At 34.5% G+C, this 15,454-nt stretch overlaps 1 protein-coding gene across 1 annotated transcript in view; it reads right to left on the bottom strand.

Moving 5' to 3' along the window:
* The window catches only part of Il1rapl1 (interleukin 1 receptor accessory protein like 1), a 1,184,015-nt gene that overhangs the window by 566,568 nt on the left and 601,993 nt on the right, over positions 1-15,454 (bottom strand). Inside the window, exon 3 of the mRNA XM_070040687.1 lies at positions 3,012-3,291. Within this exon, the coding sequence (XP_069896788.1) occupies positions 3,012-3,291 (280 nt within the window). The remainder of the gene's footprint in view (positions 1-3,011; positions 3,292-15,454) is intronic.

Raw genomic sequence — 15,454 nt, forward strand, 5'->3', positions numbered from 1 at the left:
GAATGTAACATAGTGGTAGTGTAATTGCCTAGCCTGTGCCTGGTCCTGGGAACTACCCAAAAGAAAGAAGACCTAAGTGTACCATTTAGAGAAATACAAATAAACTTCCCTAGATGTTGTGTTAAAAAACATTAAAGCCACTCAGCAGCAGAGCTTGTGTGTGATATAGTGAGTTCACAGTGTGCTTTAAAAGGTAGCAAATATAGATGAGTTAAAAAAAAAAAAAAAGAAAGAAGACCTCAACAGTTCAGTGCTTTTGAAATTCAGATTATTCAAATTATTTCTCATCAATAACAATATGGACAATCAGCTTAAGTCTATATGGATTGAAGAATTACTTCTTTCTTTTCTTTTTTAAAAAATAAGTTTTTTATTGCAAAAATACTGTACAGAGGAGGGGTTACAGTTACATGAGCAAGGTAATGAGTACATTTCTTATCAAGCATTGTTGTCTCCTCTTTTGTTTTTCCCCTCTCATCCCTTCCTTCCCATCTCCACAACTACACTCCCCCACCCCTACCCTCAGCCTAAATTGTAAAGTTTGTTTTTCAACATAGCGCCTTGTGCATCTCATTGTTGCAATGGGTCCACCTGTATCCCTGTTTAAACAATTTGTTTTTTCCCTTCCCCTCTACAGCAAATACAGTGAAAACAGGAGTTACACCATGGGGGAGGGAAATACAAAGAATTACTTCTTCACACACACACACACACACACACACACACACACACACACACACACACACACACACACTACATACACACACAGATATACAGGTTCTGGTTCTGAGGCTTGAACTTAGCTAAGGCCTTTAACTTTTGTTTTGCTCAAGGTTAGCATACTATCACTTGCAAGGCAGCTCCATTTCTAATTTTTTTCAGGTCAATTGGAGATAATGGTCTCACAGAACTTTCCTGCTCAGACTGGCTTGGAACTGAAATCCTTAAATCTCAGTCTCCTGAGTAACAAGGATTTGCAGTGTGAGCTACTGGTGTTTGGCTAGAATTAACATTTTAAAAGAAATATAGCAGGGGCTGGGAAAGTGGCTCAGTGGTAGAGCACTTGCCTTGCATGTATGAGGCCCTGGCTTTGATTCCTCAGCACCACATAAGCATAAAAAGCCCAGAAGTGGCTCTGTGGCTCAATTGGTAGAGCGCTAGCCTTGAGCTGAAGAGCTGAGGGACAGCGTCCAGGCCCAGATTTCAAGCCCATGACCAAAAAAAAAAAAAAAGAAATTAGCAAATATGACATGGAAATCATGTTACTATTGGTCCAGCAAGAACACTTGGTTCAAAAAGTCCCCTTTAACTATACTATTGTGATAATTATTTGTCAAAGCTCCCATAAAGTTGTACTTCTCTTAATAGTTATGCTTGAATGTAAAAGGATTGGGAGATCATAAAAGAACTAGCATTGCCTAAGGAATTGGACATTTGCACCTTTAAAAAACCATTACACACCTTTTGAAGCACAGCTCTTTATATTCATGTTTTCCAACATTAACGATGCATTTTTCAATATTAAAAGGCACACATTTGTTCAGGTTCCTTGTGCATTTGACCTATTTTAATGCCCTTACACACTTGTCATGGCTCAGCGTAAAGGTAATAGGTTATAGGTTGTAGGTTACAGTGAGATGAAGGGATAGTCCTTATAACAGAGCATGGATAGGTGTATATCAGAATTTCAGGAATGAAAGTTGAAAATTTTACTATCACTAAGTAGTTATACAAAGGATTTTCCATTCCACAAAGTAGGTTATGAATATAATTGATAAATGTCACCCCTGTTATCATTCTCCCCCATCTCTCCCAACCCTACCCTTTTCCTCAATCTTCTTAATTTTGTATATTATGCTTTGAATGTTATTACTTCGTTCTTTCCCCTTTCATCTCTTCATTTGTCTACCCCTCCTTCCCTTGATCCCATCCCTTTTTTGAGTAGCTGATTCCCAGTGTTTAGTTAGTTGGACTGCTAGCATTTATAAAGGACTATACCATTTGAGTTCTCCCCTGGATCTATCATATTTTTGTTAATGTACTTAGATACCACCCTGAAATGTTATATATTTATAAATTAATTCTATGTTTTATTTAAAACAATACTAGATAAGTTTGAAATTTCTTTGTAAATTGACTGCTTTAGATTTTAAACATTTGAATAAGCCAAAACATAGAAAATCAACTACATAGATTCAAACAAACCCTCTAAGCCTATAACCAGCTTTGAATATTCATGGTCATTTACAGGATAAAATTCAAATCTGTAAAGGACTTAAGTAATTGATACTTTCAACTGATACTTTCAACTGCTAATGTCTTATATAGCTATTGTTTCAATTCATTATTACTAAACAAACTTCCTGTGTCTCTTCTAGAAGCTGATAAAGATGTATAGATATGTGATGAGTACTTTTGGTAATAATGTCAGAGATTTTCTTATTAACTTTGCTATTGTTGCTGAGAAACTCAGAAAAATGTTTATATTGATCCAGCATTTTTAGCTAAGTAAGAACATCTCAAACAGAACCTTCATACTCCTTGATGTAGCAATACTACTTTCCTCTTCCTGTGCACATATGCACATTTCCTAAATCATCTTTGCAAATATGTGGGAACCAGTGGTATCTCTGCTCTATCTGTCTGTGAAGGGCAATAACAAAACATTACAATCCATTTAGCAGTAAACTATGCATCCTTTCTGCAACTCTTTGCTTACATTTTATTTGCAACATTTTACTTCCTCTATAAATTTTATTTCATAGTCTTTAGTAATTTCTGGCAATGTAAGTAGATACCCAGATGGTATCTCATCTCCCCATAAGCTAGAAATAATGTCTCAATATAAATTCAAATTCCATCATTTTTATGATTTAAATTCTAAATTGAAAGTGACAATCCATGCAAATATTGACAGAATACCTTTAGTTGAACAGACTAGTTCTAAAATTTAACTATAAGAAGATAGCCCATGATTTCATTGATCAACAATAATGGAATTAAAAGGATACCTGATTACGCAGGCATAAAGGCCACTGTCCTGCAGCAGTGTTGGTCGGAACCAAATGGAGTCTTCTTCTTTGCTCATCCTGCTTCCATCAAAAGCTATTGGTTCTTCAAAGTCTCCTGGACCAGAGCTTTTGTACCACATCAAACTGAGTCCAGCACTTTGGGCCAGGGAGTAATTTGCTCTGATATAACCATAAAACAGTGCACATTTGATTCGAACAGGCTCCCCCACAAGAACTTGGTATTTCTTGATGTCAACGGACCAATCAGTGCATCCATCCGCTGTTATAAAACAGAAAAAGAGGGATCAAGAATTAGAGAAAAATTCAAGCTATCAGTTCATTCATTCATTTCACAAATATTCACTGTCTATCTATATTTTGAATGTAGAAATGAATAATACTAAGAATGGCCCTGAAAAGTAGTTTACCCTGACAGAAAATAATTTATTCCTTACATAGTCTGCTCCTGCTGGTATTTATTTCTAGTCATATTGGTATGCTCATTATTGATTTACTGTCTCTCATTCTAAATATATCTTTTTGCCTGCTCTATGAAAATAGGTCTGGGCCTTGTAAATATCTTTCTTCCTGTTATTGAAAATATTCTAATAGAGGGTGCTAGAGAAACTTTGCAAGAGGAAAGGGTCTTGCTTTTTAGTTCCAGCTTGCTTGCTTGACAAGTTCATAGTGTGGCTCCTACAGTGAATGGTAGCCAGCAGCTTGACATTTTTTTAAACAGAGCCTCCAGTGAGACATCCTTTCATGAATAGCTATCCCAAGAACCTTATTTTTACTATTTCTGTCAACTTCCACAGGTTTAATTTCCAAGGAATTCTAGTAGTGTAGGAACTTGATGACCTGCTATTTAGTCAATAACTATAGCTTTCCAGTAAAGCTTAGATCCCTGCTATGATAGAAGAATGGGAAATTTTCCTTAGGTTCTCAGTCTCATTCCTAGGGGTAATAGGAGACATTCCTAAAATTAATTATGGTTCTCTTTTGCTATGAATTATTTGTGCCTCATTCACATGCTGAAATACTAATACATAATATGATGGTATTTGGAGATGGGACCATTGGGAGGTAATTAGAGTTAGATAAGGTTAAGGAGGCTGTCGGCTATTCTAATAAGATCAGTGTACTTATAGGAAGTCATATAAGAGCTTTTTCCTTTTCTCTTCCCTTGTGCTCACAAAGAAAGCATTGTGTAAACAAACAGGATGCAAGTCATCTGACAGCTAGAATGAATGCCATCATGTAAACCAAATTGGCTGGGAGCTTGATCTTGATCTTTCCAGACACCAGAATAAGAAGAAATAAAATATTGTTGTACAAGCAACTCAATATTTTGTTATGGCATTCCAAGCAAACAAATACATGTTTTTCATAAGTCAATCCCTTCATTATTCCAATCCCCATTCCATTTAATATTTTTTAGTGGAACTTAATCTGTTCAAATCAATTTGCACTTTTATCACTCTTTTCATCCAGACTGATATATTAGGACTAAATAAAATATAGCAAAACAGTGCATAAGTCAATAAAATAAAAGTGAATTGAGCTCTAGTAATGGTTTCAAAGCCACAGACAAGCAAACAGTTCCTTTTGACTCATTTCTGGGAACTACAAAGAAGAAACTGTAAAAAGAAATGAGGAGCACAGGGTTGCCATAAGGTTGGACCTTCCTTGTGTCTTCAAAACACAATCTTCCAAATAGATATTTTGACATCATTGTTTCTTTGTAAATTTATGTGCATTTCTTCTTGTACAGCCTAGGTTGGATTTCACCTTGAAATATCTATGTTCATGCCTCCTGAAGTCTGAAATTTCGGATTTGCACTACCATTCCTGGTGATATCAATTTTTTTAATCATTCCCTTTCCTCATACATATGCAAAACAACAGGTCCCAAAAGACAGATGCATTCACACTGGGGTCACAGAGAAGTTATAGATTTCCTGCTAAGAGTGGGTTGTGGTCCAACACTTAGCAAGAACATAAATTTGGTATTGCTCAGAGTATGCAAATGCTAAACAAAAGGGCAAAAACAAGAAAACTAATCACAGTAATATCTAAGTATTGCAAGTAGGGTTTTCCAATCATGGATTAAAAAGAATGCAACCTAATGCCTCTGAGAACAGGATAAAGCCACAAAATTGAGGAAGATAAATTATCCAGAGGAGAAAGAACATATATAGTAGAGCAAAGATAGAATTATATTAACCTAATTATTAATGTAACACGAATATATAACATTTAATAAACATTTATGCACCAACCAGTTTACAATTTTTATTTACTCTAAACAAAAGCATCCATTATGGTTCTGTTAGGTAACTTCCTGCTCCCTATATCTATAATCTGTTCACCACCCACTTACATGACTTCCTTTCTGCTTCTATGTAACTATCACTTCTCAAAGAGGCCTTTTCTAGTGTCCTCTGTGAAATACTGTTTACTTTTCTTGGCCATTTGATCTAGATTCTTCTCTCCATGAATCTTTGTTGTAGCTGACATTATGTATCCATTTGTATGTTTGCTTTTTGGTCTCCCCAAAAGAATGCAGCAACTTTGTCTTTCTCACTCTTTTCTTTGTAACTCTACTGCCTTAAAGTTCCAACCAACCAATTGAATTGATGACACAACTTTACAATTGAAAAGCTTTAATGACCTCTAATAAGTGTGAGTGTTTTGATTTCTATCCAGCTATATTTGAACCTAGAATTCTTTCCCCCACTACCCCTTTATATTTTTCTTAATAAAATTGTTGATTTCATGCCATTCTTGATTTACTCAACTTTAATTAACATATTTGAATCTAAGATTTTTTAAAGGGATGTATTGATGCATTATCTAGAGGAAATGTGCAGGAAGCTTGGTAGAAATCATTAATTTCCCAGGCATTGCCATCCTTCCTGTTAATGATGGCTAGGTCATATAATTGCCTGAGCTATGCATCATCACACGTTTGTTTTTGTTTTTGTTTGATTTTATTTAAACAGTTATAATTTTGGTAATAAGCATAAAATTGCATTGTTTTACCATTCTCTGGATTACAAGATAATTCTAGACAATATGAATAGTAACTGAAGCTATCTGTCATAGAGGATAGCACTGCTGGTGAAAGGGATAAAACACCTTTAAGGTAGCAGCAATAACAATAAGAAGACTTGGAAATTATTCCAAGTCTCAGAAGATTTGAATGCTAAAGAAAAGTATTTGAAGATAAAAGTAAAAAGAATTAATCTAAAAAGTTCTAAGTGTTAGTAACAAATTACATCAAAGACCAAAGGGAGATTTGTATTGGGAAGATAGGTAGATAGGCAGATAGATAGATAGATAGATAGATAGATAGATAGATAGATAGATAGATAGATAGATAGATAGATAGATAGATAGATAGATAGATAGATAGATTGATTGATAGACAGAGAGATGGATGGACAAATGATAAATTGATTATATAGATACATATACATATTCAAATTTGCTTTCTGAAAAAAGTGTTGTAAGTCAGTCTTGAAAATTGGGCTTGTGCAATATGTCACTGTAAGAAAAAAGATTTCAAATGGCTTAGTCACCTCTAGCAAGGAAAAGCTAGAGGGAAAATTGGAGGAATTACAGGGCCATGAACAACTGAGGTATTTTATGTTCTCTTAGTATGAGAATAGATGTAAGATTTATGCTCAAGGAAACTTTATTGAGACTCAATTAAATTCATGCTGTTCAAAAGTAGATATGTTTTAATAATTTTTGGAGGAAAGAAGACAAAAAGGTTATTGGTGAATACTCAAATTATTTTAAAAATATTTAAATTAATGATGGACTATAGTCTTATGAGGTGAGAGAAGTGGTAAGAAAAGGAATATTTTGCCGGGTGCCGGTGGCTCATGCCTGTAATCCTAGCTACTCAGGAGGCTGAGATCTCAGGATCACAGTTCAAAGCCAGCCCGGGAAGGAAAGTCCGTGAGACACTTAGCTCCAATAAACCACTAGAAAACCAGAAGTGGCACTGTGGCTCAAGTGATAGAGTGCTAGCCTTGAGCTGAAGAGCGCATGGACAGCTCCCAAGCCCAGAGTTCAAGCCCCATGACCAACCAATCAGAAATTTCTACTGATACACTGTTTTCCCCTTACATTAACAAACAGGCTCTGTTTACTTAAAGCACTCATTTCAAATGCAAATTTCTAAATATTGTTTGTTACATTTTGTAAGTTACTAGGTGATTTTGTTAATTATTGTTAGTAAAAAAAAAACTTGTTATCAGCAGTATTTAATGTTTTTGTTTCTTCCATAGTAAAATAACCTCTACCAAGCCTTTCAGGAAGTTTGCTCTTGTCTAGGTACTTCCCTCATGAGAACACTGGAGGTCAATACGCCATTACATCCAAAGAAAGTTTACTAAGCCATACAATTATGTTGTTTAGTAAGAGTTGGAAGGACCATCTTCATTCCTTTTTGTTACCACTCATAAAGTTCTGCAAACTTATATGAAAACAGAGGTAGATTTGCGATTCAGAACTAATTGCTTTACTGAGAGTTCATACTGAAGTATCATTTCATGAACTAAAGCTACCCAAGCTGGATAATGTCAATAAATTCAAATGAGATTAGAGAAAGTCACTAAGTCACTATTACTATATATGTAAGAGTTCAAAAATATTTCCATGGTAACAGGTTTGAAGGTTGAGTTTTAAAAGAAATGTCTAATCACAAAACTCATACATATTTTACCCTAATATGAAAATGTTAAGAGTTTACTTATAAAAGTGTAAATCACATTACTCTTAAATTATCTGATTGGATAACTACATGAGAATAATAATAAAATAATTAAGTCTCAGCATGTTAATGCATGCCTGTAGTCCCAGGCATGCATTATCTGAAGTAGGAAGATTGCAAGTTTGAGGTCAGACTGAACAATTTAGCAAGACCCTGTCCCCAAATAAAAATTTGACAAAGACTGAGGATATGGCTCAATGATAGAGTGGTGTCACAGAATGCATGAGCTCCAGGGTTCCATCTCCAGAACTGAAGAATGTAACATCTATGGAGGGTAGAAAGTCAACCACTTTACTAAGCTGATGTATCCTGTCCACAGCTCATTTGACTGCTGAATGCTAACTAGCTGTAGTCATGCATTTTTGAAAATAACTCTTTTGCAGATAAAAAGAAACACTTCTGATCAATTTATACCCACTTGAATTGTGACATAAGATCAAAAATTATTACAAGCATTTAAAAAATCTGATCCTTCACTTCATGTAGGACAGCTTTATGGTTGAGCGCTTTTCCTATTTGTACCACACCCAGAGTTTATGTGACACCTACTTAGTCAATTTTCTCCTTTTCTTTGCTGTTTCCCTTCTCCTTATAGATTTTTCCAGAATAACACTCACTCAATCAATCAATACTGAGCATCCCAAACTCCACTTAGTCCTCCATTCTGGAAATGTGACTTAAGACAAACTTGTATAATCATGTACTGAGAGTTGCTACCTGTCTATTGCTCTTTCAGGGACAGAATACATTATAACATACAAGACAATGTCCTAAAGTCCATATTTTCACAGTCTGTAAGAAGTTGGTCATATTTTGAGAATACAGAGCAGGAATACAAAAATAAAGAAAAGCAAAGAACTAGTTGGGATAATGCTCCAGGAAAGGGAAATGTTTGAGATATATGTCAAAATTTATGAAATTAGCCATACAAACAAAAAACAGACAATAGTGAGTTGGATGTGAACCCCAAATTGAAGGCACAAATACAACAGGTAGTACAATCTTATAAGAACTCTAAATTAATTTTTGTTGTTATAACAAGTTCAAAGCAGGGAGTAGCTAAGGATAAAGAGAGAAAGTAAACATATAAGTCCTAGAGGCTCTTTAGACACTGTATATAGTTCATTCTTTTTTTCTCTATTGTTTTTTTATTCTTTCTTTATTTCTGTTAGCTTTTTGTACCTTGTGTTTTGCATAATAGACAATGCAATATGTGGAAGGGAAAGGGAATCACAGGAACAGCAGAACAACAGATGAACCACAGCAACATTGATACTTGACACTATGTCGGATCTGAACATTACAACTTGGGAGGGGTTAGGGAGGGGTAAGTGGAAGATAAAGAGGGTTGGAGTAATTATGTTTTTAAAATGTACTTATTGCCTTACTTATGTAACTGTAATCCCTGCTCATCACCTTTTCAATAATTTTTTAAGTCTTACTTTATTATTAGAGCAACTGTTGGGGAGGGTTAAAAAGGACAGTGGAGATGGTCCATATGTTAAACAGTAAGGGATAGAAATTAGAAGGATTTAGCCAGAGAAGTGGTATTGTGGAAGGTCTGAAGTCAGTTAGAGTTAGTAGAAAAGAAACAAAGTAAAGTTGGATGGTAATTTAGAAGGCAGATTTGACAGGAGAAGGTGATTGAGTGAATTCAAGCAGCTAGTGAGAGGAATAATGTAAATTTACTTTTCAAGTCATGTCTTTTGTCATTGGAGGAAGTATCTTTCCCAGTCAACTAGAAAATCAAAATACTGTGTATGTCATGGAGTAATGTCTTTGAAATGTTTTTTCTTAATGATACATTCACTTAAAGGTTTTTGACAGAAAATGGAGGTATAGCTCAAGTGTTAGAGTACCAGCCTTGAGTGAAAAAAGCCAAGCAAAAGTACAAGGTCTTGAGTTCAAGCCCCAGAACAGGCATATAAATGAAATGACTAAGACAATGGAAATACAGAGAATTTCTAAGTCTGAATAGATAGAAAATGCACATATACACATATATGCTCACTCACTCATGCACATATGCATGCAATGATCAAAAGTGGATGTTTGGTTGTGTACCTGTTGCTCATGCTGATAATCCTAGCTATTCAGGAGGCTGAAATCTGAGGATTGCAATTTAAAGCCATACCAGGTAAGAAAGTCAGTGGGACTCTTTTCTGCAATTAACCACCAGAAAACTGGATGTGGTGCTATGGCTCAAAGTGGTAAAGTGCTAGCCTTGAGTGAAAAACTTAGGGACAGTGTCCAGGCCCTGACTCACAAAAATAAATGAATAAATAAAAAGTGTATGCTTGGCATATTGGCATTTGGTTTTACCCCAGTTATTTGGGGGAAATACCAAACTTAAAACATGATTGTAGCTAGGGAATGTAGGTCATGCACATCTTTATCATAGACATTGAAGAAAAGGGTGAGCCTACCTAAAATAGACAAATTCTGCACTTATCTACACTAGCTGTTTCTCTTTCCAAATATGAATGGCAGAATGGAAAGCTGGCATAATGAATGTCATCATATGAAGAGACAACAGAGAAGCTCCTAAATGGTCACCACCAATCTTAGCAAATATCAGCCAAAACAAACCTTTGTATTGTACTTGGTTTCATGAAACACTCTGTCTCTGACTTTGCTTACCAAAGCACATTTATCTGTAGTGGAATGTTTCCAGAATATTGCTTTAAAAATATATTCAGTGTAACAACTTCGGGAGAGTGCTTTCAAATATTTTGGAGAGATATGTGTGGGTGATAGGAATTGACGTTACTCAGGAAGCTCTGCCAATTATCAGGAGGAGTTTCTAGAAATCTTTTGTCTGATAAAGCCTGGAAGTTATCATCCATCAGCCTCTCAAAGTAGGTCACTTCAAGAAGGGTGCTGGCCTTACTCTTACCATATTTCTCCTGAGATATGGCCCCCTGTGGATCAGGAATCAGCTGGTCTGGAGATAAATAGGAGCCTGGTAGTCTAGTTAACCTTCTATCATATCTTAACCTACAAAATCTAGCAGGCATTTCAAATTGGAATCCATAATTCCTGTACATTGTATAGTGTACATTTTATCATGATTTGCTTTAAAATATTGTTCTCTATTCATAAACCAGAATTGAAATTACAGAACAGGAAAAGGAAAGTAAAACACTATAAACTAGTCTTTCATTTACTCAGGTTTTAGTCAGTCAAAATCATTCACTCTATAAAATTTTGTATAATTTTCTACCTATATCTAATAATTGCACAATAGTCCATATTGCTACATTATTTACTTAACTGTTGGGTTAGCTTTTCCTACTAGATTTGAATGTATAAAATAATCACTTTTATTTAAAAAAACGATGTCAAAATTCTTCAACCTTTTCTTCATAAGCTAAAATATATTACTTGTTCCACTAATTCTGTTTCTTTAGTGGAATTGGAAATGGAACTATCAAGGGAGTAAGCATTTTAAGATACATATATATATATGTACATATGTATAAGCAGATTATGAAAATTACCTCATTGCCTTATTTCATATTAGCTATCTAGAAAAGAACCTATATGCTAAGATCTTAACTCGAAGGTAATATTTTTGAAATTGATGTCCAAGAACATTTTATCTCAAGTTACAAAATATAGTATTGGCATAACTGGCTTCATCTGACAACAATGCAAAATTATTCAGTCATCATCTATCACTTCTAATTCTCTGACTAGATTCATCATACATGTTTTTCTCTGCTTAGCATTTCAAATAGTTTTTACTCAAAGCTATAATTAGGTCTATTTGCTTCTGTACTGCCTTTCAACAAATGATTGTGTTAACAGAAGCTTCCCAGGTTTATTTTATCCTTACTCTACAAGGTAGTATAGTACAGTTGAGAAATCACTTGAGCCTATATCTGGCATAAAAATAGGGAAGTACCTTAATGAAGGTAAAGGAATATGCTACCTGGCTTGGGATAGCCTTTAACTCAACCTGAGCAGCCTCTCTAATTCTTGGTGCCTTGATGCCTGTTTGCCCAATAAAGACCATACCAGTGTTTTGTATTTGTTCATCTTTCCATTCCTTTGTCACCGTTTCCTTTACTGGGTCACTGAGTGGAGGTCTCTTCCTTCACTAAAAGGGTTTTAGAGGGCTGGAGTGTGAGGCCTTAGGTTTCATCCACAGCACCACAAAAATGATTGTTTAGATTTAAAGCTTATGACAAGATTTCCAAACACAAATAAATAAGGAAAAAGACCTAGAATTTGCCAATGTCATCCAGTAAGGGAAAGAGAAGCCATCATTGTGAACAGCAAGCTAGAATTTGAGTAAAGTATGCTCAAAGTCAATTTTCAGAGTCAACAGTTCCTTAAAGTCAACAGCCTATTTTTCAATAGGGTCTCTGCAAAAGCCATACTATTCTTAAGACTTTGACATCCAGAGTAAATAGAAATATGCTTTTCATTCTTCCTGAGGAGGAACATCTAAGCTGAATCAAAACAATTCATTGGGTTAGAGTTGCAGTCTAGTCCTAGTCTTTCCTTGAATGACTCAAACTAAAATAGTGGCTCTCCTCAACCATCTATGCTCCCCAAATGGAAGCAAAAGGAAATTACACATATAAATGTACTGCACTTAGATCTCATAAATTGGGTTTCTTTTATTATGTCATGTGGCGTTTTCTCTCCAGAATTTTAGACCTATTTCTGAGCTAAAGAAACTGTAGACGCAGAAGGAAACCAGTGATAAAATGTCAGACAGATTTCAGTGAGGCCTTGGGAAATCTACAATTGCTTTATTCCTCAGGTTATGTCATTCACTGATTTACCCAGCACCCACTGTGGGTCATGGAATGGTCTAGGTATGGGTATACAGAAGGGAAGGCAGACAATATTCATAGCGATCTAATGGATAAAGAAATAAAAAGAAAGCAGGTAAATAGGCCAGAGAGCTTAGGATATTCATGATAAGGTTATCTGATTCTGTCTTTGGCATTGCATTCTTCCTGTATGACTTGTGTATTCATTCTTCTTTTTCTTCTTATAAGGACACCAATCACATTGGATTTAGGGGACACATTACTGCAATATGACCTCATTTAAATGAATTGCATCTGTAGAGACCTGATTTCCCAATAGGATCACATTCTGAAGTTCTTGAAAACATGTAAAGTTTAATCAAGGTTGATTAGTGGGTGGACTTTTCTGGATAATCAAATTGTCTCATTAGGTTGATAATATAATAATACATACTATATAATATACTACATATAATATATATTCCATATAATAATTAGAATAAATTAAAATAAAATAATTGTTATTTTGAATATAATTTAACTAAAATGATCACTGGGAAATATGTGCAACTAAGATTCAGTACAATAAACATTATTTGTCATTGTTTTTCTAGACATGAAGGTAGAGTTTGGAAATGTGTGTGTGTGTGAGAGAGAGAGAGAAAGAGAGAGAGAGAGAGAGAGAGAGAGAGAGAGAGAGAGAGAGAGAGAGAGAGAGAGAGAGAGAGAGTTTGTGTGTGATTGTGATTTCTAGACAACTTATATCCAGATAGAAATTCAAATTCCAGACAGTCAAGGCCCACTCCCTGAAGCCTTTATTTCTGCAATCAATATAATATCACTGGAGTTGATAAAGGGAATATTCTGTGCCTATGGCTTGTGTTTGTTTGTTCTAAATGCCATTGGGCCCAGAGGAAGTGAGAGATGGCAGAGCAGATAATGAGTGGTTGGGGCCTCAGAATAAAGAATTAGAACAATCAATTGTCACATAATTGGTCAGACAAGCAGCTTGATAGTGAATTTGGACTATTGGCTGTCCAATACAATTGTTCATCTGGACTCAACAATCAGACTAGGAGTTTTTCAATCACCTTGAGCCAAGATGCACAATAATAATAAAATCCTGAACTGACCCTGAAAGCTCATAATCACTTTTCCTACCAAAACTTTCAGGATTTGCCATTTCAAGGTTCTTATCTACATAAAATCTACATAAAATTGTTGTTCTACATATGCATCCATATATTAGAAATTTTTCAAATTTTTAATCCCTGAATCATTCATTGGTAATTAATAGGAAGGCTCTTGTCCTTCTGTGAGGAATTATGTTATTCCTGTCTTGTTTAAGTAAATTTAGTTTAAGATCCAGTATCTTTCCTTAGAATTTGAAATTTACATCAGAAAAGTACCTAACACAGAACCTATAGTACGATGGATTTTCTCTTTTCCATTCCCATAATGAAAGAAACACAAAGCCTCAGCATTAGGGGAAACAGAAGTAGACACAAAGTGTCTAATTCCTTATGTACATAAGGAATTAATACAGATGTGTTATCTTGATATATGGTCAATTTTTAAGTGTAAAATAATATCAGTTGCTTTATAGTTTTATTTATCCTACCAGTTATTGATTTGGGGTCCTCTATTGAATAGATACACTTAAAAAGATGATATAAAATTATTATTTGCTCTCATGTTGACTGTCAGACTTTAAGAAAATATATGTCATTAATCATTAAACTGTGAGACAAAGAACTAATAAAATTAGAAACTTGGGCCTTCTTCATATATCTAAGCTTCACTTAATTCTAATTGCATATCTCTAATTATTTATGTATGGATTAATTTATTTTTGAGGTAAACTAGACAAGTGAAATGTGTTGAGTAAGTATTTAAATAAATAAATATTCATTTAGATTCAATTGGTACTAAAAATGTGCAATTGGTTATCAAAACATTCACATACAACTGTTGTTTCTAGATATCTTTATCTTAGTAATTTAATTTTTTAGTTATTTGCAAATAAAAACATGCATATTAAAATAATTCAAATCAGTATAGTTATTGACTCAGAGCAATTTGATTACACAAAATGGTACATAGTTCAGAATTTAGTAAATCATCAATCTATTATTACAGTATACTGTTCTATGTTTAATAAGCATACTGTAAGGCTATTCACTTAGCTTGGGTCTATCCTCACCAATTGTTCTGTTTTAATGACAAAACTGATATGGGTATGACTCTACAAATTGGTCAATATGTATTGTTACTTTTAGACATATTATATCTTTGGGATATTTGTTACATAGTGGATTAAATATCAACATGATGAGCAGCAGTCCAAACAAGCACTGAACAAATCTAATCCTTTTCCCAATTTAGAGGAGTTTCTCAGTGGAAAGCTTATTGGATGATTGCAGGATATTCTCTCTGCAAATTTATCCTTTAAAGAGGGTAACAGAATTCAAGGCACAGACTTTCACTTTGTTTTGCTTTATAACATATAGCTGGGAACAAAATCATATTTTAAAGATGATAAGTTATAAGATATTTTTAATTTTATAATACTCCCAAAGAAGACATTGTTTGGAGCAGTTAACACATAAAATAAGCATGTATTACAGTAATAACTATATTATGTCATGACTCCACATTATGTAATTGACCATACCAGTAACACAGTTCTGTAACAAAGATTACTGATACTAGTATTGCTTTTGAAGATATCATCATTGAATAGGGATAGATATATCAACAAATAAAAAAGAGAAATGGAAGAATTTCAAGAGTAGACAAAACATTGCTGTGGAAATACAAGGTTTCCTTTCACTCAACTCACAACCATTTTCCATTTTTCAGGGTTTTTTTTTTGTGTAACTGTATGTAGGTTT

The sequence above is a fragment of the Dipodomys merriami genome, unplaced genomic scaffold (genome assembly GCF_024711535.1).
Source record: "Dipodomys merriami isolate MVZ:Mamm:240054 unplaced genomic scaffold, mDipMer1.0.p SCAF_3, whole genome shotgun sequence".
In the NCBI taxonomy this organism is placed as follows: Eukaryota; Metazoa; Chordata; class Mammalia; order Rodentia; family Heteromyidae; genus Dipodomys; species Dipodomys merriami.